Source organism: Puma concolor, chromosome D1, assembly GCF_028749965.1.
Source record: "Puma concolor isolate L17-30 chromosome D1, mPumCon1.1.hap2, whole genome shotgun sequence".
Lineage (NCBI taxonomy): Eukaryota > Metazoa > Chordata > Mammalia > Carnivora > Felidae > Puma > Puma concolor.
In genome coordinates this window covers 1178225-1199937 of record NC_141676.1, presented here as the reverse complement: position 1 = coordinate 1199937, position 21713 = coordinate 1178225, and the positions used below count along the sequence as shown (strand labels likewise).

Genomic DNA, 21713 nt, shown 5'->3' with positions numbered 1-21713 from the left:
AGCGCCCAGGCCGCTGGCCCTCCGAGGGGGCCTAGGGGGCGCGGATAGAATCCAGCACGGGGCTGGAAAGAACCTAGGGCAGAGCTAGCGGCCTGGGAAACTCGCAGTGCCTCCCTAAACCTCTGCCCCCTTGTTGCAAAACTCCAGGTTTTAAGTGCTCCTTTGCACCAGAAATGACAGAACTGGAGAATAATCATGGCCCAAACATACTTCCCTGGCCAGGTCCAGCCCCAGAAAGCTGCACGCCACCCCCACCCACTCATCTACAGCTTCCAGAAGGAAGTGAGGACATCATCGCCCGCCCCTCAATTTACTGCCACCTGCTCAGGCCTAGCTAGGAGCTGCCCAGGGCACAGCCAGAGTTCTTTGGGGCCATGGGCACTCCCAGGCCACGTGCAAGTGCTGACCACGTCCCGGCTGGGCAGAAGAGGAGCCCACTTGAACACCTTCCCCCCCTGGCCAGGGAGCAAACCCAACTCCTCAGTCTAAAGACCGACAAACCCCAACTCCTGCCGCTCCCAGGCCCTTCTGGCTCTCTCTGTGCTCCCTCCCCAAGGGCCTCATGTGCTCCCTCCAGCCACCTGGCCCCATCTGGGCTCAGCCTGAATCCCCCTGTCCCCTCCTGGGGCTCAGCCTCCCCACTCTTCAGACATGGAGTGAACCCAAACATAGCAGGGTCCCAGGGAAGCCCCCACCCACCACTGTCCCAGCCATGCATCTGGGCTGGGCATTCCCAGGAGCTCAGGGTCTGCCTCTGGCTAGCAGATCACAGAAAGAGGAAAGACCTCAATCCAGTCCCAGCCCCAGCCCCAGCCCCAGCCCCAGATAGCCCCCAGGTTACCAGTGCTCCCTTCCAGGACAGGCCCAGTTGACTGTTTATCCTCGGTGTTGGCTCTGTGCCAGGAACACATCCTCTCCCCTCCCCCCACCCAGCCCTGCGCCCACCATGCACCACATATACACACAACTACCCTGACATTCTTCAGGCCAGCAAGAAAGGAGGCCCCACACACTTACTACACACCTCCTCTGTGCAAAGCCCTGAGGCTGTAGGTGGCTCAGCCTGCTTGGGAGAACTGAGGATCAGAAGGGGGGACCCTCCAGAGCCCTGCCCAGGACCCACCTGCTACCCGATGCCCTCCTGCACTCCCACACAGAGCTCTGCGGTCCAGAGTGCCCATCCTGGCCCACGACAAGACAGGCCAGTTGTGCCTGGCACATTTTTTGTGACCCTTCTTCAACCAAGGATGGCTGAGAGCCACCTCCTAGCTCTCTCCCTCCTTGGGAAGGTGCTGCACTCCCCGGGGGCCAGAGCCCCTCTCAGAGCCCCTAGGTGGCCCTGGGAGACCAGCCAAGGCTGGGCGCCTCAGGCTAGAGAAAAGATCACCTCACTCTCCATCGGCCAGCCATAGGGAAGGGGTTTTAGAAACATCTGAGCTGTCTGGTCACACCTCCCGCCAAAAAATAAATTACCTTCAAAGGCTCCTGTCAGTGTCAGCTCACGGCAATGGTCTTTGTCGTCTTTCTCAGAGCTAACGTCCCAGTGCCCCGCACAGGGCCCGGCTGGAGAAGGTGCTCAGTAATCAGTAGGTGTGTGGGTGCATATCTTCTCCCGGCTCTCCTGCCTCCAGCTCCCTGACCTCCTCCAGGTCTAGGGACCATCCAGGTCTTTCCTGCCTGGGGGGTAGGGAGGGTCCCTTCCGCACCACAGGTGCCTCCCCAGCCTCCAGACCACCTCCTGGGGTGGCCTCCAGGCTGCCCACCGCCCGTGTGTCTCTGGCCCCTGTTTGTTTCCGGCCCAACCCTGCTCAAGGTGTAATTACCTATGTTTGTTCCCGCTCTGGACTCCCAGCGTCCGGGCCCCAAGTCGCCTGGGGGCAGACCCTCGACAGCCTTGACTGGGGGCTGGGGGAGAACACATATTGTCAGGGTGGACCCCGATAAGCACTGTTTGGGGGTGGCTTTTCACCAGAAGCATCAGGGGCTGGAGTGATCGGCGGGGCCTGGGGGACAGCACTGCACTGGGGACACCCTCCCCAGAGTTCGTGAGACGTGTGACCTGAGACAACCAATTTGCTCCCGAGTAAAGTGGAAACCCAGGTTCCCACCTCCAGGGGTGCTGGAGAGGGTCGGCGTCAGTGCCGCAGGTAAAGTGCTCGCGGGCCTAGCTCGCGCAGCGCCCTCGCCGCCCGGGACCGCGAGGGTCTCGGGGCCCGCAGGCCCCGCGCGAACAAAGGCTGCGGGGCTGGGGAGGCGGCGCCAGCTCCGGCCGGGCCACGGCGGGTGAAGACCCTCGAGCCACGACCTGTTCAGCCGGCCCCTCCTCGGCGGTGAGCGGCGCGAGGCCGGGGGTCCCCGCGTGCTGGGGCCGGGCGCCGGGGCTAGGAAGGCTCCCTGAAGGTTGGTGGGGGGCGGGGGGGGGTCCCTGGCAGCACGTAGGGGACGCCACACGGCCCCTTTAAGAGCCGGTGCCGGGCGGGGGGGGCGGAGGGCAGAGGGCGGAGGGCGGCGGCCAGCCCGGCCCCCCGCCCCCCGCGGCCGCCGCCTCTGATCTGCACCCGCGGCCGGGCTCCGGCTGACGTCACCTGCCCCCGAGCCGCGCGCGCTGATTGGCTGCAGGTGACGTCAGGGCCTTTTTCGCTCGGCATGACCTCATCCCCGCCGGCGGCCCCGCCCTCCGCCCCGGGCCTGTCACTCGCGGCCGAGCGCGGCGGCCCAGCCGGCTCCGCGCCCCCCGCCCGGACGCCGGAGCCCGAGCCGCGCCGGAGCCGCACCGGCCGCGCCCGCCGAGCCCGGGGGGTGGGATGCGCGCCGCGAGCGCGCGTGCCCGTCCGCAGTGCGCGCGCCCCGGCCCGAGCGAGCGCTCCCCGCGGCGGCGGCGGCGACGGCGGCGACGGCGACGCGGCCCGCGCGCTCCCCCGGCCCCTGCCCCGGCTGCGCGGGCCCCCGCCGGGCCCATGGGCGGCGCGGCCGAGCGGGCGCGCTGAGCGGGCGCGGGTCCCCGTGCGCCCCGGACACGAGCGACGGCGAGGTGAGCGGGGGCGCCGAGCGCGGACGCGCGGGGCGCGGGCAGGGGGCCCGGGGTGGGGGTGGGGGGCGCTGCGTCTGGAGCGCTGGGGCGGCAGCACCCGGCGGGCGCCCGGGAGGAGGAGGCGGCCCGGAGGTGAGCGGCCAGGCTCGCGGGGACGCCACTGGCCCGCCCGGGAAGCCCTTCCCTCGCCTCCCCCAGCCCCCGGTGGACCCTGGCCCGGTCCACACTGGTCCACCCCTCCCTCCTCCGGCTTCGCCGCCTTTCTCCTCGAAATTCCTTCTCATTTGGGGGGTAGGGGGGAGCACGCAATAAGGACCCAGGACCTGGGCCATTTGTGATCCAGCGTGGATCTGTACGGACGTCTGCGAGAACCCCAGACTCCCTAACCCCCACCCCGCCATGGAGGCCCCAAATTGGAGAAGGTCGTCCCTGCCCCCCGCGGGCTGGCGATGCAGGCCTTGACCAAAGGAGCCGAGGGTCCTGGCCTGTGGAGAGGTTCTGGAAAGGGCCCATTCCGTGTTCGGCGGGGAGGGGCTGCAGATCCGTGTCCCCTCTCTGGCCAGGCCGCCACGGGTACCCCCACCCCAGGGTGCTCAGCTGGCCTCTGCAGAATAAAGACCATCCGCCCGCCTGCTGCAGAGGCAGCAGCGGGTGCTGGGGGAGGGGCTGGCACTGCCAGGCTGAGTGCAACCAGCCTCCCTCAGCCTATCTGCCCACCTTGGTGGGGAGGGGTACCTAACAGTCTGGCCTGGAGCAGAGGGGGCGATGATGGGCCCACGATGCGCCCAGCCCCCACCAGGTCACCCCTACTGGGAGAATTTGCCTCCTGAGTTCCTTCTGCAAGCTCCTACTAGCTTCTGCCCTGGGCGGGGGGGGGGGGGGTCCTGGTGCTGCAGTGATTGGGGGTTGGGGGGGGTCGCGGATCCTGCAGGGTGGAGGAGGGAGGTGGCCAGATCTAATGCAGTGTCCACAGGGGTGCCGCTTGGGGTGGAGGTGGGGGTGCTGCAGGCCGGGGGAGCAGCTTCATGCCCAGCATGAAGGTCTGAGGGTCCATCACTCCCCGCCACCTCCCTCAGACCTTCTTGCTTCTAGGGCAGCTCAGGGAATGAGTGTAGCATGCAGTGTCCCCACCCTGCTCAGGGAGGACAGATGTCCCATGAATTCACTGCCCAGAAGCTTAATAAGCACCTGCCTAGGTAGGGCAGATCATGTGACCAGGAGCTGGGAGTCAGTCCTGAAGTCTGACTGAATACCTCCCGCTGCAGGCAGCGAGGGCCCCAGGAGAGTTGCTGGGTGGCTTCTAGTCCCCTGCTGCCCTGGGCCCTTGGGAAGGCTCCTGTGCCCCAGAGGCTGCCTCCAGGAACAGTGGGTTCCATGCATACAGATGCAGAGAGATGCTTGAAGTGATCCTCTGCTCCAGGTCCCTACCTGGAATCCTCTCCTCTCCAGCTGAGGCTGACCAGCTGGTCCAGATGTTTCCAGTGGACAGAGAGCCCAAGGGGCCATGAAAGCCAGTGGGTGCAGAAAGGAGAGGAAGTGGAGCCAAACCCATAGCAAGAGGAACGTGGGTCAGACTCTGACCACGAGGACTGCACGGGCTGAGGCCACCTCTGTCTGAACCCGTCCAGGCAGTGACTGGTGGGTGCCCCGGGATGGCCCAGGTGTGTGGCATGGGGCACAGTGACCAGAAGTCCTGCAGATCAGTAGGACTAGAACAAGCCAGGAAGGAACAGAGGAACCTAGATTTGTAGGGTCCCGAACATGCCCTCTCAAGGACCGACGTGCTGGGACCTCCCACCCCAGGCTCTGCCCAGACTCCTATGACCTGGGGGTGCAGGGCCCCCACCCCACCGTCTCCCAGGCACACAGCCTCCCCAGACCAACTTGGCTCTGCTTGGCCTTGCCATTGGCTCCTCCCGGGCAGAGTAAAGGCCAGCTTGGGTCCTGTTGCATTCACCTCGGGGAGAGGGGGTGGGGGGGCGGGTGAGAGCATTTGGGGATCCCTGATGAGAACAGATGGGGGTAAATGAGCTGAGCTGGTGTGAGCCCCCTACTAGTCTCTCTCCTGGCCTCTCAGTTTCTGCCTCCAGAGGTGCTCCTGGTCACAGTGAGCTGGACACATCAGCATTGTGGGTGCCCCCGCTGCCAGCTCTTCCCGAGGGCCTGCCTATGTGTGCCAGGCACCACTTGAGTTGGAGACACCACTCTGAGCGAGAGCCACGGGCCACCCATGGCAGACAGTCCTGACGGTGGTCTCCGGAGGTAGTGAGTTCCCCATCACTAGGTGCTGAGCAGAAGGTACCCTGGCGAAGATGCCTTCTGTTGGGGGTCTTCTGGCCACACATGTCTCTTGCTCAGGGACAAGAGGGTGCCCCGTGGAGGCCCTGGGAGCCAACAATGTGACAAGATCTTGGAGCTGGCTTCTGGGGTTTCAGGGGATTTGGCACGCAGAGGGCGCACCGGTGACCACGTGCATGTGCACACACATCTGTGTGTGAGCGATTGCATGAGGGGGTGGAGTGGGTTGTGGGAAAGAGGTGAGCACTGTGCGGACAGTGTGCAAGGGGGCACGTTCCGACTCACACGGCAGTGGACACACAGCACAGAAGCCAGGCCGCGCTGTGTACCTGACCTTTCAGAGGAAGGGGGGCTGCCTGCGGCCTCCTAGGCGGTGCCCACCCAGGTGGGGAGGGGCCTCCTGCCTTTGGACTGAGAATTGCTAAGTGTCCTAAGCAAGGAGCCCTTTGACGGGGGTCTAGGGGGCTGTGCCCCCCTCCCACTGCCACCCAGCCTCTGGAATAGCAGGTGATGGCTGCTGTCTCCCCTCAGTTCCCAAGAGTGGAGTCTGGGCTGTACCGGGGGCGGGTGCTTGAAACTGGGGAGGCCCAAAAGCCTGCAATATCTGTTTTCCCTGTGCCCACCTGGCCCATTCTAGCCCCACTTACCTGCTCAAGACTGTCCTAAGCTTTCTCCACCCCCGACTGGAGTTCTGGGCTCGGATCCATAGCACGGCGGGGGAGGGTCTGCCCCCAGGATTTAGCCCCGAGGAGGCCCTGAGAGGTCTTGCAGGAGGTGCACTTGGGCCAGACCATGGCCCCTTGAAGGCTCCCTGGAGGCGGGAGTGAGGTGCTCCATGGGTGCCCTTGGCAAGAAAGGTTAGGACCCGGTGGAGCAGAGAGGGGAGGGCCTGGAGGAGTGTCACCCCTGGGCTTTGGGACTCGTAGGGACCCGGCCCCCCGGTCATCCCAGGCCCCAGCTCCTGGGCACCTGCAGGAAGCAAGGAGCGGGCCCTGCCGTTCTGCAGAGCCAGCCTGCTCCGTAGCTGTGCCGCAGGACCAGCGTTGCCTGGCACCTCCGTGGTTGCCATGGCGACGACGGAGGTGCTAACTTGCTAATGGGTCCCCCTCGGCTGCAAATAACAATACTAGAGCGGTTCACCGGCCGAGCTGGAGGGTTCCCTAGGGGCTGGGGCTGAGACCAGATACTGGGCCTGGGAGCCCAGCGGCTCCCCCTTCCAGCCCCGGTCCCTGTCCTGCAGCCCAGCTCAGCTCCTCCACACCCTCCTCTCATCCTGAGCCCGCCTCCCTGCCTGTCCTAGGGCCCTCAAGCTGTCCTGAAGCTTCTCAAAACACCTCATACAGGAATCGAATTGGGGACCCCTCATCACCCAGGCGGGGACACCCCTCAGACGGGCCCCCCTGGGCAGGTGGGGAACCCCCTTTGCAGACAGGCCCCCACCAGCGAGTGAAGACCCCCCTCAGCAGGTGGGGCGCCCCTTTTGGCAGATGGGCCCTTTTGCTGTTGAACTGGTTTCATACGGCCCTCAGGATGACCAGCAGCTCCAGCTGCACCCCTAGGCCCTGCCCCCACAGTGGAGGAGCCCGGGTGCCTGCCTGGGGAGCAGGGTGTCTGTGAGTGGTATCCCAAGGCCCCGCCCGCTGACCGGGGCCATCCTGGGCACTTCCCTCTGGGCCAGCAGACACGGTCTACACCTGCCGTGCTCCTGTTTCTCTGTGAAGTCTCCCACCCACACCAGCCTGGGAGCTCACCTGAGGGGGTGGTCCAGAAATGGCCGCAGCTGCCACTGTTGTCCCCAGGGCCATCATCACTGAAGTATGACAAGTGTCCTCAGGGGGCCCCCCCGCAGCAGCATCTGCAGCTGCAGGTTGGGGGCGTGCTGAGGGGGTCCCCTCTCTGAGCTCCAGGGTACGTCGTGCCCCAGCCTCTCCTGTGTCCGAGCTGGGTGGGGCTGTGGTAGAGGGAAGGTCCCGACTGAATGGCAATGGTGGAGGCCTTGGGTTCTATCAAGTGTCCTTGGTGTGACCTTCGACTGGTCCCACCCCTCCCCTGAGCCTCAGTTTCCCCCCTTCAAAGGAAACTCATCATCCTCACACTGTGTGCCTCCTGGCAGGCTGTGAGGCTCGGTGGGCCTAGAGAGAGGCCGGTGCTGGCAGGTGACAGGGCAGATGGGGCCTGGCAGGCAGGACAAGGATGGGAGGCATGTGACGGAGGCTTAGCACCAAACCCACAAGAGGGGCCTCTGCCCCGAGATCTGGGGTCCTTGGATCCCCACCTACCTCCTCCTCCTCAGGCCGAGGGCCCTTAGAGGCCGTGCCGAGAGTCCCCACACCCCAAGAGTCCCCACATATGGGTCACCTACTTTGACTTTCATCTTTAGGTGCCACCCATCCACCCCACCCTGGGACCTCCCAGCCCCCAGAAGGGTCCTCCTAGACCTCAGGACTTCACTGTGCCCGGAGCACACCCGTGCTGCCACTCCCATCCCATGAGCGTGTGGCGCACTCCTGCTGGGGGACAGACACTGGCCCCACATGGCACACACTCAAGCTCGCTCTGCAGAACTGGGACAGTGGCCGTGGCAGAGGAGCCCCGCCTCCACTCCCAGACCCCTCCAGCACCTGCCCTGGCACCTGCCTCAGGAACCCACGGACTTGTGGAGGCAGCCCCAATGCCACCCCCGTTCCTCAGGGCCAGATTATCAGCTTATGGAGAGATTGTGCAGCATGGGGCCACAGAGGGAGGGTATGCCGGGCAAGGAGCACGTTCTGGACCCCTGCCTTGCCCAGAGTTCTGGACATGAGGAAGATGTGCAGGCCGGGGAGGGTAGCATCCTAGCAATGGGATGACAGAGCCTGAAGGCAGGATGAAGTGTTCTGGAAGCAGTGAGTGTCCATGATCCCGAGGGCCCAGGGGAGGCGTCCTCAGGCCCAACCTGGCCAGCCAGCCCAGTCCAAGCCCTGAGATCCTTCCCTCTGTGTTCCCCCATCTGCCTTGCTGTGTCCCACTTAGAAGCTGTCCCCATGACCTGGACAGTGCAGTGCTGGGTAGGACCGCGTTCAAACACTCTCAGCCCAGCGGGTCACAGACTCCACCCCGCTTACCTAAGATGTTAGGGGGCCTGACTTCCGTGGAAGAGCCAGAGGGGATGCTGGTTTATCCCAAGAGAGGAAGGGCCTCTGTGGGCACATGTCAGGCTCAAACCCCCGGTCCCCCTGGGTCTCCCCGTAGGCCCTCTGAGGCTGGCCCTGCCCGGGGAGCTGGCCAGGCACCCACCCTGGGGGCCTGCAGCACTGCTGACCCTTTGCCTCTCCCTGCAGGTCTGGCACCATGCCCGGTCCCTCCGAACTCTAAGCCACAGCCCCGGCCACCGGAGCAGCCTCTGTTCCCTTCAGGGCCCACCCCCTCCCCACTGCCCACTGCCCCACCATGGCTGGGGACCGGCTCCCTCGGAAGGTGATGGATGCCAAGAAGCTAGCCAGCCTCCTGCGGGGCGGGCCTGGGGGGCCACTGGTCATCGACAGCCGCTCTTTCGTGGAATACAACAGCTGGCACGTGCTCAGCTCCGTCAATATCTGCTGCTCCAAACTGGTGAAGCGACGGCTGCAGCAGGGCAAGGTGACCATCGCAGAGCTCATCCAGCCAGCCGTGCGCGGCCAGGTACCTGACACCCTCCCTGCTGCGTCCACCCAGTCCCTGGGGCTGGTGCCACCCCCCCCCCCCCCCCGCTGCCCCCAGGGCCACCCAGTCCCTGGGGCTGACTGCCTTCCCACCCAGGCCCCCGTCACTTCCGGAGGCCAGGACAGAATTCGCCAGCCAGGTACACAGGAGCTCTCAGCTAACCCCAACTGGGCTCCTAGGGCCAGAACGTACTAAGCCATTCCAAGCCTCGAGCCTTGTAGGCGGCTCCCACCCCTCCTCCCTGAGCTTCCTCTTAGGGTGCACAAATGCCTCTCCCCAGGGAGGCCCTCTGCAGATACCGTCTCCCCAGATACAATTCATCACCCCTCCCTTCCAGAGCCTGCTGCCCTATCTGGGTCCTCACTCAGCCCTCCGCCCCTGGCAGAGGTCTCCCCTCATAAGACAGGACCATGTCCCTGGGGCCCAGTCCAGGGCTCACAGAGGGGCACTGAACGGATGAACTAGGTGTGACCTTGCACAGGGGCATGGGGCGGGCCGGGGTGGGGGGTGGGGGGCGCACAGGGAGGCCGTGGACCAGGATGGCAGCTGGGGAGGCATGTATTGATGGCCATGAGAAGTCAGAGGAAGACAGGAGGGGTAGCCAAGAGGCTCACACTGAGAGGTCCTGTCCCCAGCCCCCCAGTTCTTTCCCCTCTAGAGTTTTGAATGACCCAGAATTCTCTCTGGGCCCTCCCCTGAGAACATCCCAGGTCACCTGCGGTGGACAGTCCTGGCTCCGTCAGCCGGGAGCATCGAGTCCAGCCCTGGAAGGGACCCCTGGCCCAGTGACCTGGGAAGGCAGAGGCACCTCCAGTGTGGAGAGTGGCATGCCCAGCGGCCTGGAGCTGCGGGAGGGGTCTTGGTCACAGGCCCCGCCTCAGCAGAGCTGGATGTGAGCGGACCCAGGTGGCACAGCCGCTCGTGGGGAGTCCCCCCACCCACCCCCCAAGGCCAGAACAAGTTCCCTACAGCCTCAGTGAGGGGAATCCGGTGATTAATCACCCCCAGCGAGGACTCCCTGCCAGAGCGCAATCCCATTGGCTGCTGGTGACATCATCCAGCCTAGGGTTGGCGGCTCAGCTGGCTTAAGGGCTGAGTGTGCTTGGGGGGCAGGGCATTAGCCACTCTGAGCAGAAGCTGCTGAGCATCTGGTCCCCAGGCGGGGCATTTGGGGTGGGGGGAGGGCACGGAACCCCAACTTTGAGCTGCTGCCTCCTGAATCCACGGTGGCTCTCGTGGCTGTCCTTTTCCCATCACTGGCTGGGGAAGAGGGGAGGGGCCCAGGCCCAAAGGCATCCCACCTGCAAAAGCCCCAAACCGTGCCTCCCGGGGACCCTGGGGACAGTTTTCCCCTTGCCTCGGTCGCCCTGAGGGTGTCCGTGCACCCCTGTCCCTGTGGGCACCTGTGTGTACCCCTGAAGACCCTGTTACATTCACCTTAATCTCTTCTATGTGGACGTGGCCCCCAGCGGACACCCATAAGTGCTCCCTTAGCTCAGATGCCCGTGCGTGAGGACACGGCATTAGGACAAGTGTCCCCCGTTTCTGCCTGCTCCGAGGGCCTGCCTGTGTGGCTGTGGGCGTTTCTACCTGTCCAGGTGTGAGCTGTGCAGTGGGCGGCTCAGAGCCTGCCCTTCCCTCGAGGCAGCAAGGTGGCCGAAGCCCCTCCCTGCCAGTGCCTGACAAGCCGCAGTGGGTGGCAGCTGGGGATGGGGGCCTCCGGCAGGTGCCCAGCAGTGCCCTGACCTCTGCCCTCATGGCTCCCAGGTGGAGGCCACAGAGCCGCAGGACGTGGTAGTCTATGACCAGAGCACACGGGACGCCAGCGTGCTGGCTGCAGACAGCTTCCTCTCCATCCTGCTCAGCAAGCTGGACGGCTGCTTCGACAGCGTGGCCATCCTCACAGGTGAGCTCCGGACAGACCCAAGGGAGGAGGCTGGGGGGGCACCACTATAAGCTTGGTTGTGCTGGGTGGAGGCGTCTGGGGAGGCAGGGTTCTGGATCCATCTCTGCTCTTTTTTCTAAGCCCAGAGACCAGCGACTACAGGGGCAGTGCTGGGAGGGGTGCCTTCTCAGTAACCCCGGAGTTCTCTGAGGCTCTGTTGTCCCCTCCCCTGGACCCCCACGCTTCAGAACCCCCTCGCACATGGGCCTCCCGCCACCACTAGCAGGTGAAGAGGTAGACAAGAGGAAAGCCCTAAATGCCGGCTGTAGCAGGTGCGGAGGGAAGGGATCTCTTACCCTCCACCTGCCTGGGAAGGGAGACACGGACCCCATCCTCTGCAAACCCCAATCTGAGCACCCCTGGTCGCAGGCAGGGAGTGCCTGTGAAGGCCACGGCCAACACGGACGCCTACTTGACGATGACTCCACCTGGGGGCCAACAGGGGTCCCTATAGGGTTTCCTGTTCCCCAAAAGCAGCCCAGCCAGCCTGGAGGCACACACGTAGGTGTGCCCGACGTGCGCGCACACACACACGTTCCAAAGTGGTTCTTGATGATGCCTTCCCCCTGTGGGCAGGGGCTGAGGCGCTTCCTGTAGAACCCACCTCCCAGAGGTGGCCCAGGTCCCAGGGCTGGGTTGACCTGGTCTGTCCCAGGGATGCACACCCTCCCTGCCCGGGCCTGGGGCGTTTGTGGGTGCTCCCGCCCCCGACCTCTGCCTGCCAGGGGCTGTGGCAGGTGGACGGAGGACGTAGAGGGCTGAAGAGGGTGTTGTCCCCACCTCACACAGCCAATAGGATGTACATTCAGCCTGTCTGCCCTGAGTGGCCCTCACATGCAGGCACCCCATGGGCTGGCCCTCTGGCACAGGCCCAGTGGCAGCATGGACCTTCAACATAACCTGAAGGCTAGAGCCAGGCCGCTCAGGGCAGACCTTTTGGAGGAAGTACCATATTCTGAAGGGTGTTCAGGTGGGTCAGCATCGTGTGCAGGTGTGCACGCTGCCTTCTACACATGTCTGGGTCTACACGGTCAGAGGGTGTCTACATCGGTGCCTGCCCCTGGGAGGCTGGTGATCTGTATTTGCTCGTGTGTGTGTGTGTGTGTGTGTGTGTGTGTGTGTGTGTGTGTGCGCGCGCACGCGTACGCATCCCACCTTGGTGATCCCAAACTTGTGTGGGTGGGCTGTGGGACTTGTGTGCATGTGTGTGAGCTCTGGGAACCACAAGCCACAGAATTGCAAACTCTGATTCAACCACTGTCCCCTGGGTTCACTGTGGGGGCTGAGCGGGTAGGAAGAAGATAGAGAGGACAGAGAGGCTCTGGGCTTTTTAATGGGTAGCCTGGGCGGACGGGAGCTCTCCCAGGGCCCAGCTGGGAACCCCAACGTGCACGTGTGTGTGTGTGTGTGTGTGTGTGCGCGCGCACGTGTGCGCGTGCATGCATTCACGCACACACGTCAGTGTGCAGGCGCACACTCTCTCCAGCCAGGAGCGGGAGCCACCAGGCCCTTTTCTGGGAGTCAGAGAAACTGGTCTTAGAGCAGCACCCTCCCTTACCCCCAGGCTGCCCAGGAAAGCCCAGAACCTCTAATGGTGGGTCTCCTCTGGAGGCTGGGGCGCCTCACCCAGCATGCAGTGGGGCAGGCCTAGGCTGGAATGTGCCAGGAGCACTCACTTGGGACCTGGTTGTGCCCCGCTTGGCTCGCTAAGCTCTTGGGGCTGCCACCCCTTGCAAGATTAGAGTATTTGCACCCATTTCACTGAGGGCCAAGCCAGGTAGAAGTTATGACCCACCATGGTATGAGAAGGGCTCAAAGTGACACCGAATCAGGACCCAGACTTGGGACAGCCTTCTCACCTTGCCCACACTCTGAGGCCAGAGCAGCCCCGGAGCCAGTGATAGAGGGAAGGCGGGAAGGCGAGGAGGCTCAGTGGGAAGGAGGGATGCGGCCAGGCCAGAAAGGGGAAGTGACTTTCCAGGATCACCAAGATCACAGGGGGAGAGGGGGTCTCAGCAGAGGCCAGAAAAGGAGGACCCCACCCCTCCGTGGGTGGGGCTGAGGAGCGCTGAGAGGTTGGAGCGGCTGGAGGGCAGGGAGATCCCTCTCCGGGACAGCGGAGGCTCATGGAAGCAGGAGTGGGGCGGTGGGGCAGGCGCCCTGGGGTCCGGAACCGGCTGCTGTGACCGCTGCCCTCCCCGCCCCCTCCCCCCAGCAGCTCGGCGGTGACGTCCGGCGGGGCGGGGACGGGAAAGGGAGCCTGGCCCTTTAAGCGGCGGGCGGCCCTCGCCCCGGTGCGCGTTGCTGCGGAATGCGGGCTGGTGATGTCGCGGCGCCGGGTCGGTGCGCCCCCGCGGCCCGACTCCGCACGCGCCGCCCTCGGACCCTGGCCGGAGACAGCGGCGGGAGCGGCCCCTGCGCAGAGGGTGCGCGGAGAGAGGATGGGTGGGTGGGGACCCTGCCCGGGGCGCGGGGACCGCGGGGGGCGCGCGGGGGTTGTGGGGGGGGGGCACCGCCCGCATCTGGGCAGGAGAGCCCGAGCATTGGGAGCTGCGGGCGGGGGCAGGGGCCGAGTGCCCGCGGAGTCGGTGGAGTTGGTGCGTACTAGGCATGAGCTTTTGTGCGAATCCGAGATTCCATTGTGAGGCGCAGCCAGCTGGGAAGCCGTGAGGCAGAGGGAGGCGGGTATCCCTCCCGAAGGAAGGTGCCCTTGGGGACGCCTAGGGGATGGGGGCGCCTCCCGGCTGCCAAGAGTGCCAGCACCTGCAGAGGGTCCAGGCCCGCTGCCACGGATTCAACCCAGGACGGCCCCAGAGCCCGGGCGGGGGGTGGGGGGGTGGGGTGGGGGGGGGGGCGGCTGAAATCACTGGAGGGGCCCGGTCTCCAGCCCTGCTGCACCTGACATCTATAGGGGGCTTGTAGGGGTCACTACCAGAGGCTTGGCTCCGGTTTGGTGGCGGGGGTGAGGGTGGGGGGTGAGTCCTTTGGGGTTTACTTGAGGAATCGCAGTCAAGTCTGGTACGTCTGCACCTGTCCAGAGATCCCCCTTTGTGCAGGACGTTCCTGGTGGAACGCAGCCCCCCTCCCCTCAGCTTAGGCCATGTCACCCAGAGAGCGGAGAGCAAGGGAGGCTAGAGATGATAGAGATAAGCCTTTAGAGAGATGCTGCAGACCTTGCCCTCCTGGGGTGGGGGGCACCGTCATCCAGCAGGAATATCCAGGGGCCCCTGGCTCTGAAGGGTGAACAGGAGCCCTCCCCCAGAACCCGGGCCAGCTTTCACCTGTGAGCTGTGTTGTCATTGGTGCTGACGGTCACCCACTTCTCCCTGTCCGGCCAGCAGGCTCGCGGGGACGGGACAGCTCCTCCAAGGCTCGTGCCTGCACTCCCCCCAGCCTGGGGGCCCCCCATCACCATGCCCCCCCCCAGCCAATCCTTCGCTGGGGTCACAGGGAGCACACATGGCAGGCACTCTGGTTGGAGGTTTGTACAAACTGGCCACTGATCTGGGCTACGGGTGAAGGCCAAGGGCACCAGGCATCTCTGTCCTGGGAAATCAGCCAGGGCTCCCTCACCAGCTGTTGCTGCAGACCCGGAAAGAGCACGGGGGTCTCTTGGCCTGCGAACTCCCCTCGCTCCGCGGCCTCCTTCAGAGCAGTGAGGTAGAGCGCGGTCCAGTTGAATTCTGAAATGGACCGGTCCACGGAGAGCAGAGAACGTCCACAGGGCTTGTGTCCCCGTAAGTGTGGTTAGCCCCAGGGTGCAGTCTCACGCCGTCCCGCCGAGTGCTGGCGATCACACCGGGTGTGGGCAGGTGTGTTCTCAGTGTTTCTTCGCAGTGGTTGTCTCCTCTGAGCTTCACAGCTACGCCATGTGGCAGGCAGGGTGTGGAAGCAGGCCAGAGGCGGAGAGAGCTCTGCCCGCGGTCACTCACGGACTCAGAGACATACTCGGGAGGCCCTCTCGGGTCTTTCAGGCCAGCGGAGGGGCTCGTTCCACTGACCTGCGGCCTGGGGCTTGGATGTGCAGGGAAGGCGGCAGGGCACATGCCAGCCACGTGCAGAACGTGGGCCCGCTTGCGTGCCCTGCTTGCGCACAGCCCCTGGGCTTCCCAGCTCTCAGCCCAGCCTCTGGTGCTGCCTTCTGGGCAGAACGGAGCCCTAACTAGAGCACAGATGCCCCACGGGCTGTGCCGATTCCAGTAGGTGATGTCATGCCCAGGGGGAGGAGGGCCCCTCAGAAGCCCTTGCCTCCTGGTCCTGGCACCCAAGCTTGGTCTGGGGCTCCCGGCCAACTAGAGCCAGGGAGGGATTGCATCAGCCCAGGGGGAGAGGCAGGAAGGCCGGGGCTGGCCCCAGGCCACGGGTACGAAGGAACCACACCCTCAGCAGGAGCCTTCCGTGGCATCTGAACGCACCCCTGCCTGGGTCCTGCACGTGCTAGACTGGCTCACCACCCAGACCCCACATTTACGGGCATCACAGCGGCGTCCTCAGTGCGGGCCAGCTGCTAATTAGCCTGAGGAGGAATGTGGGCGTAGGGGCGGGCTGTATATGTGTGGAGCACACACCGCGACCCGGTGAGAGCGGCCCTCCAGCACCCAGCACGGAGGCCGGGTGCTCAGGCCAGAGGCCCACCCAGGGGCCTCCCTCTGGGCGGGAGAGTCCAGCCTGGGGGAGGCTGAGAGGTAGTGGTGCTCCGGTGCCCCAGCCAGCCGACCGCCTGACCCACGTCTCCTCCGCTCCTCCTCCTGCAGGGGGCTTTGCCACCTTCTCCTCCTGCTTCCCCGGCCTCTGTGAGGGCAAGCCTGCTGCCCTGCTGCCCATGAGCCTCTCCCAGCCCTGCCTGCCGGTGCCCAGTGTGGGCCTGACCCGCATCCTGCCTCACCTCTACCTGGGCTCTCAGAAAGATGTCCTGAACAAGGTGTGTGCACAGCTGGGGCTTTGGCCGTTGGCCGGGGGACGAGGCAGGAGCTCAGAAGCAGCTCCGGGGCTGGTCTGGGGGAGGAAGGGAGCCGACAGGCCACGCGGGGATGGATGCCCAGGTGCGGGAGAAGCACGGGTTGGGGGCGCGAAGACCCAAGGGGGCTGTGGCAGGACCAGAGCAGAGACGGGTGGAGAAGCAGCTCCCAGCCCCTCAGGCGGCGGAGCCCACATGCCAAACTGCTGATGTCACTGGGCCCCCGGCCAGCACTGAAAGAGTCCCGTGTTTTAAAACTGTGACGAGGGAAGAGGGTAAAGCCACCGCCCGGGCAACCCACCTCAGGCCGTGGGCGGGGCTTGCAGAGGCTCCCCTCTCGGGGACGTGCCAGGACCCGGAAGTCCGGTCCAGCGGCACCCCCGTGGTCTGACCTGCCCTCCTGTCCCTCCAGGATCTGATGACCCAGAACGGAATAAGCTATGTCCTCAACGCCAGCAACTCCTGCCCCAAGCCGGACTTCATCTGTGAGAGCCGCTTCATGCGCATTCCCATCAATGACAACTACTGCGAAAAGCTGCTGCCCTGGCTGGACAAGTGCATCGAGTTCATCGGTGAGGGGCGGCCGCTCCGCTGCCTGTGCTCGTTGGGGTGGGGGGGGGGGGGGAGCAGGGGCGGGGCCATCGAGTGCACCGTGAGGGGCGGGCGCACTCCTGCCTGTACTTGTAGGGGGGTCGGGGGGCGGGGCCGGGGGCGGGGCCATCGAGCGCATCGTGAGGGGCGGGCACTTCGCTGCCTGCGCTAGTGGAGGGGGGACAGGGGGCGGGGCCATCGAGTGCACCCTGAGGGGCGGGCGCACTCCTGCCTGTGCTTGCAGAGGGGGCGGGGCCGGGGCGGGGCCATCGAGTGCACCGTGAGGGGCGGGCGCACTCCTGCCTGTTCTTGCAGGGGGGGCAGGGGGCGGGGCCGGGGGCGGGGCCATCGAGTGCACCATGAGAGGCGGGCGCACTCCTGCCTGTGCTTGTAGGGGGGCAGGGGCGGGGACAGGGGGCGGGGCCATCGAGTGCATCGGTGAGGAGCGGGCGCACTCCTGCCTGTGCTCGTGGTGGGGGGGGCCAGGGGGGTAGGAGTCTCCAAGAGGAGGGAGGAGCGGGCGCTCTCCTGCCTATTCTCGTGGGGGGGGGGGGCGGGCGAGCAGTGGGGGCAGGAGTCCCGCAGAGAACAGCATGCAGGAGGCAGGAGGGAAGAGCTGCGGTCACCGGTCACCGGCCTGAGGTGGGGCTGCGGCTGTTGGCGGCGGGAGGGGGGGGGGATAGGGCCGGTGAGGCCCACCCCCCCCACCTGGGTTGGGGACCCCAGGCCTGACCCCGCCCCCACGGCTCCGCCTCCAGATAGAGCTAAGCTGTCCAGCTGCCAAGTAATCGTCCACTGTCTGGCCGGCATCTCCCGCTCTGCCACCATCGCCATCGCTTACATCATGAAGACCATGGGCATGTCCTCCGATGACGCCTACAGGTAGCCCCGTCTTTCTTCCCTCCCGTCTCCCCCCGCCAGCAACGGAAAGGCCCTGGCCCGGAGGGAGGGACAGGCCCGAGGGGGGGGGGGGCTCCAGCACTCTCGGCCGCGCCGCGCACCCCAGCGTGGGGGAGGGGGAGCGGAGGGAGACAGGGAGGCCGTCCGGGTTGGCAGGGAGCCCCGAGCCAACACAGCCGCCCTCCTTCCCGCAGGTTCGTGAAGGACCGGCGCCCGTCCATTTCGCCCAACTTCAACTTCCTGGGCCAGCTGCTGGAGTATGAGCGCAGCCTGAAGCTGCTGGCCGCCCTGCAGGGTGACGGGGCGTCCCACCCAGGGACCCCCGAGCCCCTCCCGGGCCCTGCGGCCCCACTGCCGCAGCTGCCACCACCTACCTCAGAGAGCGCTGCCACCGGGAGCGCGGCGGCCAGCACAGTCCGGGAGGGCGCGCCCGGCGCGGGCGGGGAGCTCCCCGCGCCTTCCTCCAACCCCGCCACCAGCGCGCTGCAACAGGGCCTTCGTGGCCTGCACCTGTCCTCCGACCGCCTCCAGGACACCAACCGCCTGAAGCGCTCCTTCTCGCTGGACATCAAGTCGGCGTATGCCCCGAGCCGGCGGCCCGACGACCCCGGGCCCCCCGACCCTGGGGAGGCCCCCAAGCTCTGCAAGCTGGACAGCCCGTCGGGGGGCGCGCTGGGCCTGCCCTCGCCGGGCCCCGACAGCCCGGACGCGGCGCCGGAGTCGCGCCCGCGCCTCCGCCGGCGACCGCGGCCTCCAGCCGGCTCCCCAGCGCGCTCCCCCGCGCACGGCCTCGGCCTGAACTTCGGCGATGCCTCCCGCCAGACTCCGCGGCTCGGCCTCTCGGCCCTGTCGGCACCCGGGCTGCCCGGCCCCGGCCAGCCGGTGGGCCCCGGGAGCTGGGCGCCGCCGCTCGACTCTCCGGGCACGCCGTCGCCTGACGGGCCCTGGTGCTTCAGCCCGGAGGGGGCGCAGGGCGCCGGCGGCGCGCGGTTCGCACCGTTTGGCCGGGCGGGCGCGCAGGGCGCGGGGGGCGGCGACCTGCGGCGGCGAGAGGCGGCACGGGCCGAGGTCCGGGACGCGCGGACCGGCTGGCCAGAGGAGCCGGCCCCGGAGACGCAATTCAAGCGCCGAAGCTGCCAGATGGAGTTCGAGGAGGGCATGGTGGAGGGGCGCGCGCGCGGCGAGGAGCTGGCCGCCCTGGGCAAGCAGGCCAGCTTCTCGGGCAGCGTGGAGGTCATCGAGGTGTCCTGACGGCGGCCGGGGACCGGCGCCCGGCGCTCCGCTGCCCTCCGCCCCCTGGTCTGGGCCGCCAGCAGCCGGGCCCACTATAAATATATATTATATATAATGCAAAGAAAGGTAAATGGTTTTACTGCGATTTTTATCGAGAAGTAAATATTTCGATTTTTTTATTTATTTAAGCTGTTCATTCTGGCAATGATTTGGCAACAGTGCGGGCGGTCCTCGGAGCTCTATTTTTACTGTCTGGTATTTAAACTGAAACACCCGTTTCTAAGCAATATGAGGCCACCTTCAGTCCCGAGAGCTGGGGTGCCAGGCCTGGGGTCCCCTCCCTGCCCCCTCCCTCCCCCAGGAAACACTGCTGACCGTTGCAAAGAGGCTGCCGAGCTTTTGTGCACTTTTTACATAAGAAAAGGGGGGAAAAAGGAGAAAAAAAAACTTTGCCACAAACTGAGCCTCAGAACCTCCCTGTCCCTCCCCGCCCCCTCCTCTCCACTCCTTCTCTTCTGCTCCTGTCTCAGGCTCTGCACCAAAGCCTAGGTGGGGGAAGTGTGCCAGGAGCTGGGGTGTGGCAGAGGAGGCTCTGCCGGCTGGAGGCTCCCCCTCACTTGCCCTCCTATCGCCCCCCCTCCCCCGCCCCGTTGCCTGGTTGGTGTTACAGGCATTGGGCCTGCAGAGGCTAGGGTGTTCAGAGGGGCTGGGGATAGAACAGGGTAGGGGCGCAGTGAAGGGGGCTCTTGAGTGTCAGAAGCTGTGGGTCCCCAGGGCAGGGATGGAGGTAGAGTGCCCGCCCCCCTTGCCTGAGCCCAGGTCCGGTTTCCTGGGTTCAGCAAGGCTGTTGGGTAGACACTGCTCCCCTCTCCTCCACTTTGCAGGTGCCCCCAGCGCCACCTGCCAGGTTGGGGAAACAGCTGGAGTACAGGAGCTTGGCCCCTGGGGCAATCAGGCGGGAGGAGCTGGGCTAGCCAGTGCTGGCTCCATTGGTCAGAGGGCAGATGGATTTAGAGTCTTGTTCTGGGCTCTTCCTGCACCCAGCCCCAGGCCCCAGGTCAGACTTGGAATTCAGGTATGTTCCTGCAGGTGGGGCGGTGGGGGGGGGGGGGGTGGTTTCTCCACGAGGAGCTGGCTGCCTCGCAGTGGGAGGAGGCAGTTAAGCACCAGTCAGACCCTTGTGCTTCTGGGGGCGGGGGTCCTCAGCTTTGATAAGGACCCCTGACTCAGGCAGGTGCAAGAGGTGGCCCCCAGTCCTGCCCCTGCCCCTTGGGGTCCTCGGAGAAGAGCAGCTCCTATACTCCCCTTTCCTGGGGAGCACTCACCTCTGTAGCCTCCCTGGGGTCTCCCAGGTGGTGTGCCGGGGGCTTTTCGGCCCGAGTGGGCCAGCCTGGTGGGAAAGGCAGGGAAAAAACTCCAGCCACCCCCTGCCCCACACCCTCTCAGGTCACAGGGACCCACGGCTTTTGGAGGCAGGAGTAGATGACCCCCAATCTTCAGATGTCCTAGAGTCTAGGGATGGGGGCTGGTCACCTTGGGAAGAGGCCAGGGGCTTGGTAGGAGGGGTGGCTGGGGAGGACAGAGTCCTCAGGCAGCGGCCTCTGTGGCTGTTTCTTCTGTTTGTTCTTCTGTTGACCTGCAGCTCTGTGCACCTGCCATCCCCCCTTTAAGCAAAAGCCCTTTCCGGTTCCCTCCGTCCCCACCCCATTCCCCAAGAAAATAAGCTATCATTGTTGTGTTTGCAATCTATGGATTAGAGGTTTAAGTATTTATTATTATTGGTTTATTATTATTATTATTGATTATGTAAATTTGCCTTCTGTCTGTCTATCGCGTTGGGTTTCTGAGGTGACCCTGGGTGTGGAGGATGCACTGGTCCCCGCCTCCGCGCCCCCACCCCCGTGCTGTCCAGGAGACAGTGGTCTGGGGCCACTGGTTGGGCCCCAAAACTCTGGAGGCAGGTCCCGCAGTCCCGGTCCTTTCCTCCCTCTGCCCTTTCTCAGGGCGGCCAGCATCTCTTGTGACTTCTGTCCTGAGGTGTGGGGGGCTCTTGCCCTTGAGGCACGGGTCACCCCAAAGCAAGCAGCTGCACTGGGGGGAGGCCTTGTCTCGGCCACCCCCTCTCCTGTCCTGGGGGGACCGGGCCCTGGCACAAGCCCCTGCCTGGCCACTTCCACGCACTGCCCAAGGCGGGGCGGGGGCCGGGCCCCAGCCCTCTCCCAAGTCTCTCGGCCCTCCTCCCCTCCCCCATACCTCCCCACCCCCCCCCACTCCCCCGGCCCTGGCATTGGGGGTTGCCCCACATTGGATCCGCCCCCTCCTAATATTTGCTGGAAAGTCCAGCGGAGGAGAGGTGGCAGGTCCCCCGCATGGCTCCTGGTCTCTCTGGACTGGCGGCCCGCCCCTGCCTCAGAGCCCGTCCCCCAGCGCGGCCACACTCTGCTCCCCGACCTGTCCCCTTCTTTTGTATTTGGAAACGACGTGTTGTAATAAATCCTGAGATGGATGTTTTCTCCATGCCTCTGGTTGCCTCTTTCTTCACGCTGGTGGAGGGTGGAGTAGAGATGGGGCAGCGGCCCCTGGAGGCGTCCGACACCACGGTGCTGGGGATGGGCCCACAAAACCCACTTCCCGGGGCTCACAGTCCTGACCCAGCGGGCAGCCTGGGCCCGGTGGGGGAGCCGTGCCGGAGGAGCGCCCCCTTGTTTGCGGTCACATCCCAGGGAAAATCTAAATACCTCAGAACTACGTCCAGTAAAAACTCAGCTTTGCCCCTCAACCCCTCCCCATCCCACTCCCCAGGCATAACCCCTGGAGTAGCTCACCGCTTCCCTGCAGCCCTCGTGTGCATGCCAGCGGGCGCACCATGGACACACCACACGATGGCTTTCCTTCCCAACAGAAATGGGGGTCTAGCTCTAGAGCGTGATGCAGCTGGCTTTTTAATTATTATCCAGATAATTTGTTGAAGGAATACACACGCGTGCTACAAGGACCAAAGGCCCCCAAGGGTATCTGGTGGAAGGCACCGGTGCGACTCACCCACGTTTGTCCCCAACCACTGGGTTCCCACCAGG

At 65.2% G+C, this 21713-nt stretch overlaps 1 protein-coding gene and 1 long non-coding RNA gene across 3 annotated transcripts in view; one reads left to right on the top strand and one right to left on the bottom strand.

The window, feature by feature from the left end:
• Positions 1-2456, bottom strand: part of LOC147576296 (uncharacterized) — a 52112-nt gene extending 49656 nt beyond the window's left edge. The window contains exons 1-2 of the long non-coding RNA XR_015240637.1: positions 1824-2456; positions 1474-1677 (exon numbers count right to left, since the gene is read on the bottom strand). This is a non-coding gene — a long non-coding RNA (uncharacterized LOC147576296). The remainder of the gene's footprint in view (positions 1-1473; positions 1678-1823) is intronic.
• A 334-nt stretch (positions 2457-2790) lies between these two features.
• DUSP8 (dual specificity phosphatase 8) lies at positions 2791-21153 on the top strand. 2 transcript variants are annotated; one of them, XM_086676571.1, is made up of 7 exons: positions 2791-3031; positions 8650-8989; positions 10778-10916; positions 15710-15876; positions 16325-16484; positions 17262-17385; positions 17598-21153. In XM_086676571.1, exons 2-7 carry the CDS (start codon positions 8759-8761, stop codon positions 18652-18654), a joined length of 1878 nt encoding a protein of 625 aa, XP_086532697.1. In that variant the 5' UTR covers positions 2791-3031; positions 8650-8758; the 3' UTR covers positions 18655-21153. The 2 variants fall into 2 exon arrangements, with proteins under 2 accessions (XP_086532697.1, XP_086532698.1); XM_086676572.1 differs by lacking the exons at positions 2791-3031; positions 8650-8989; positions 10778-10916 and adding an exon at positions 12432-13381.
• The last annotated feature ends 560 nt before the right edge of the window (positions 21154-21713 follow it).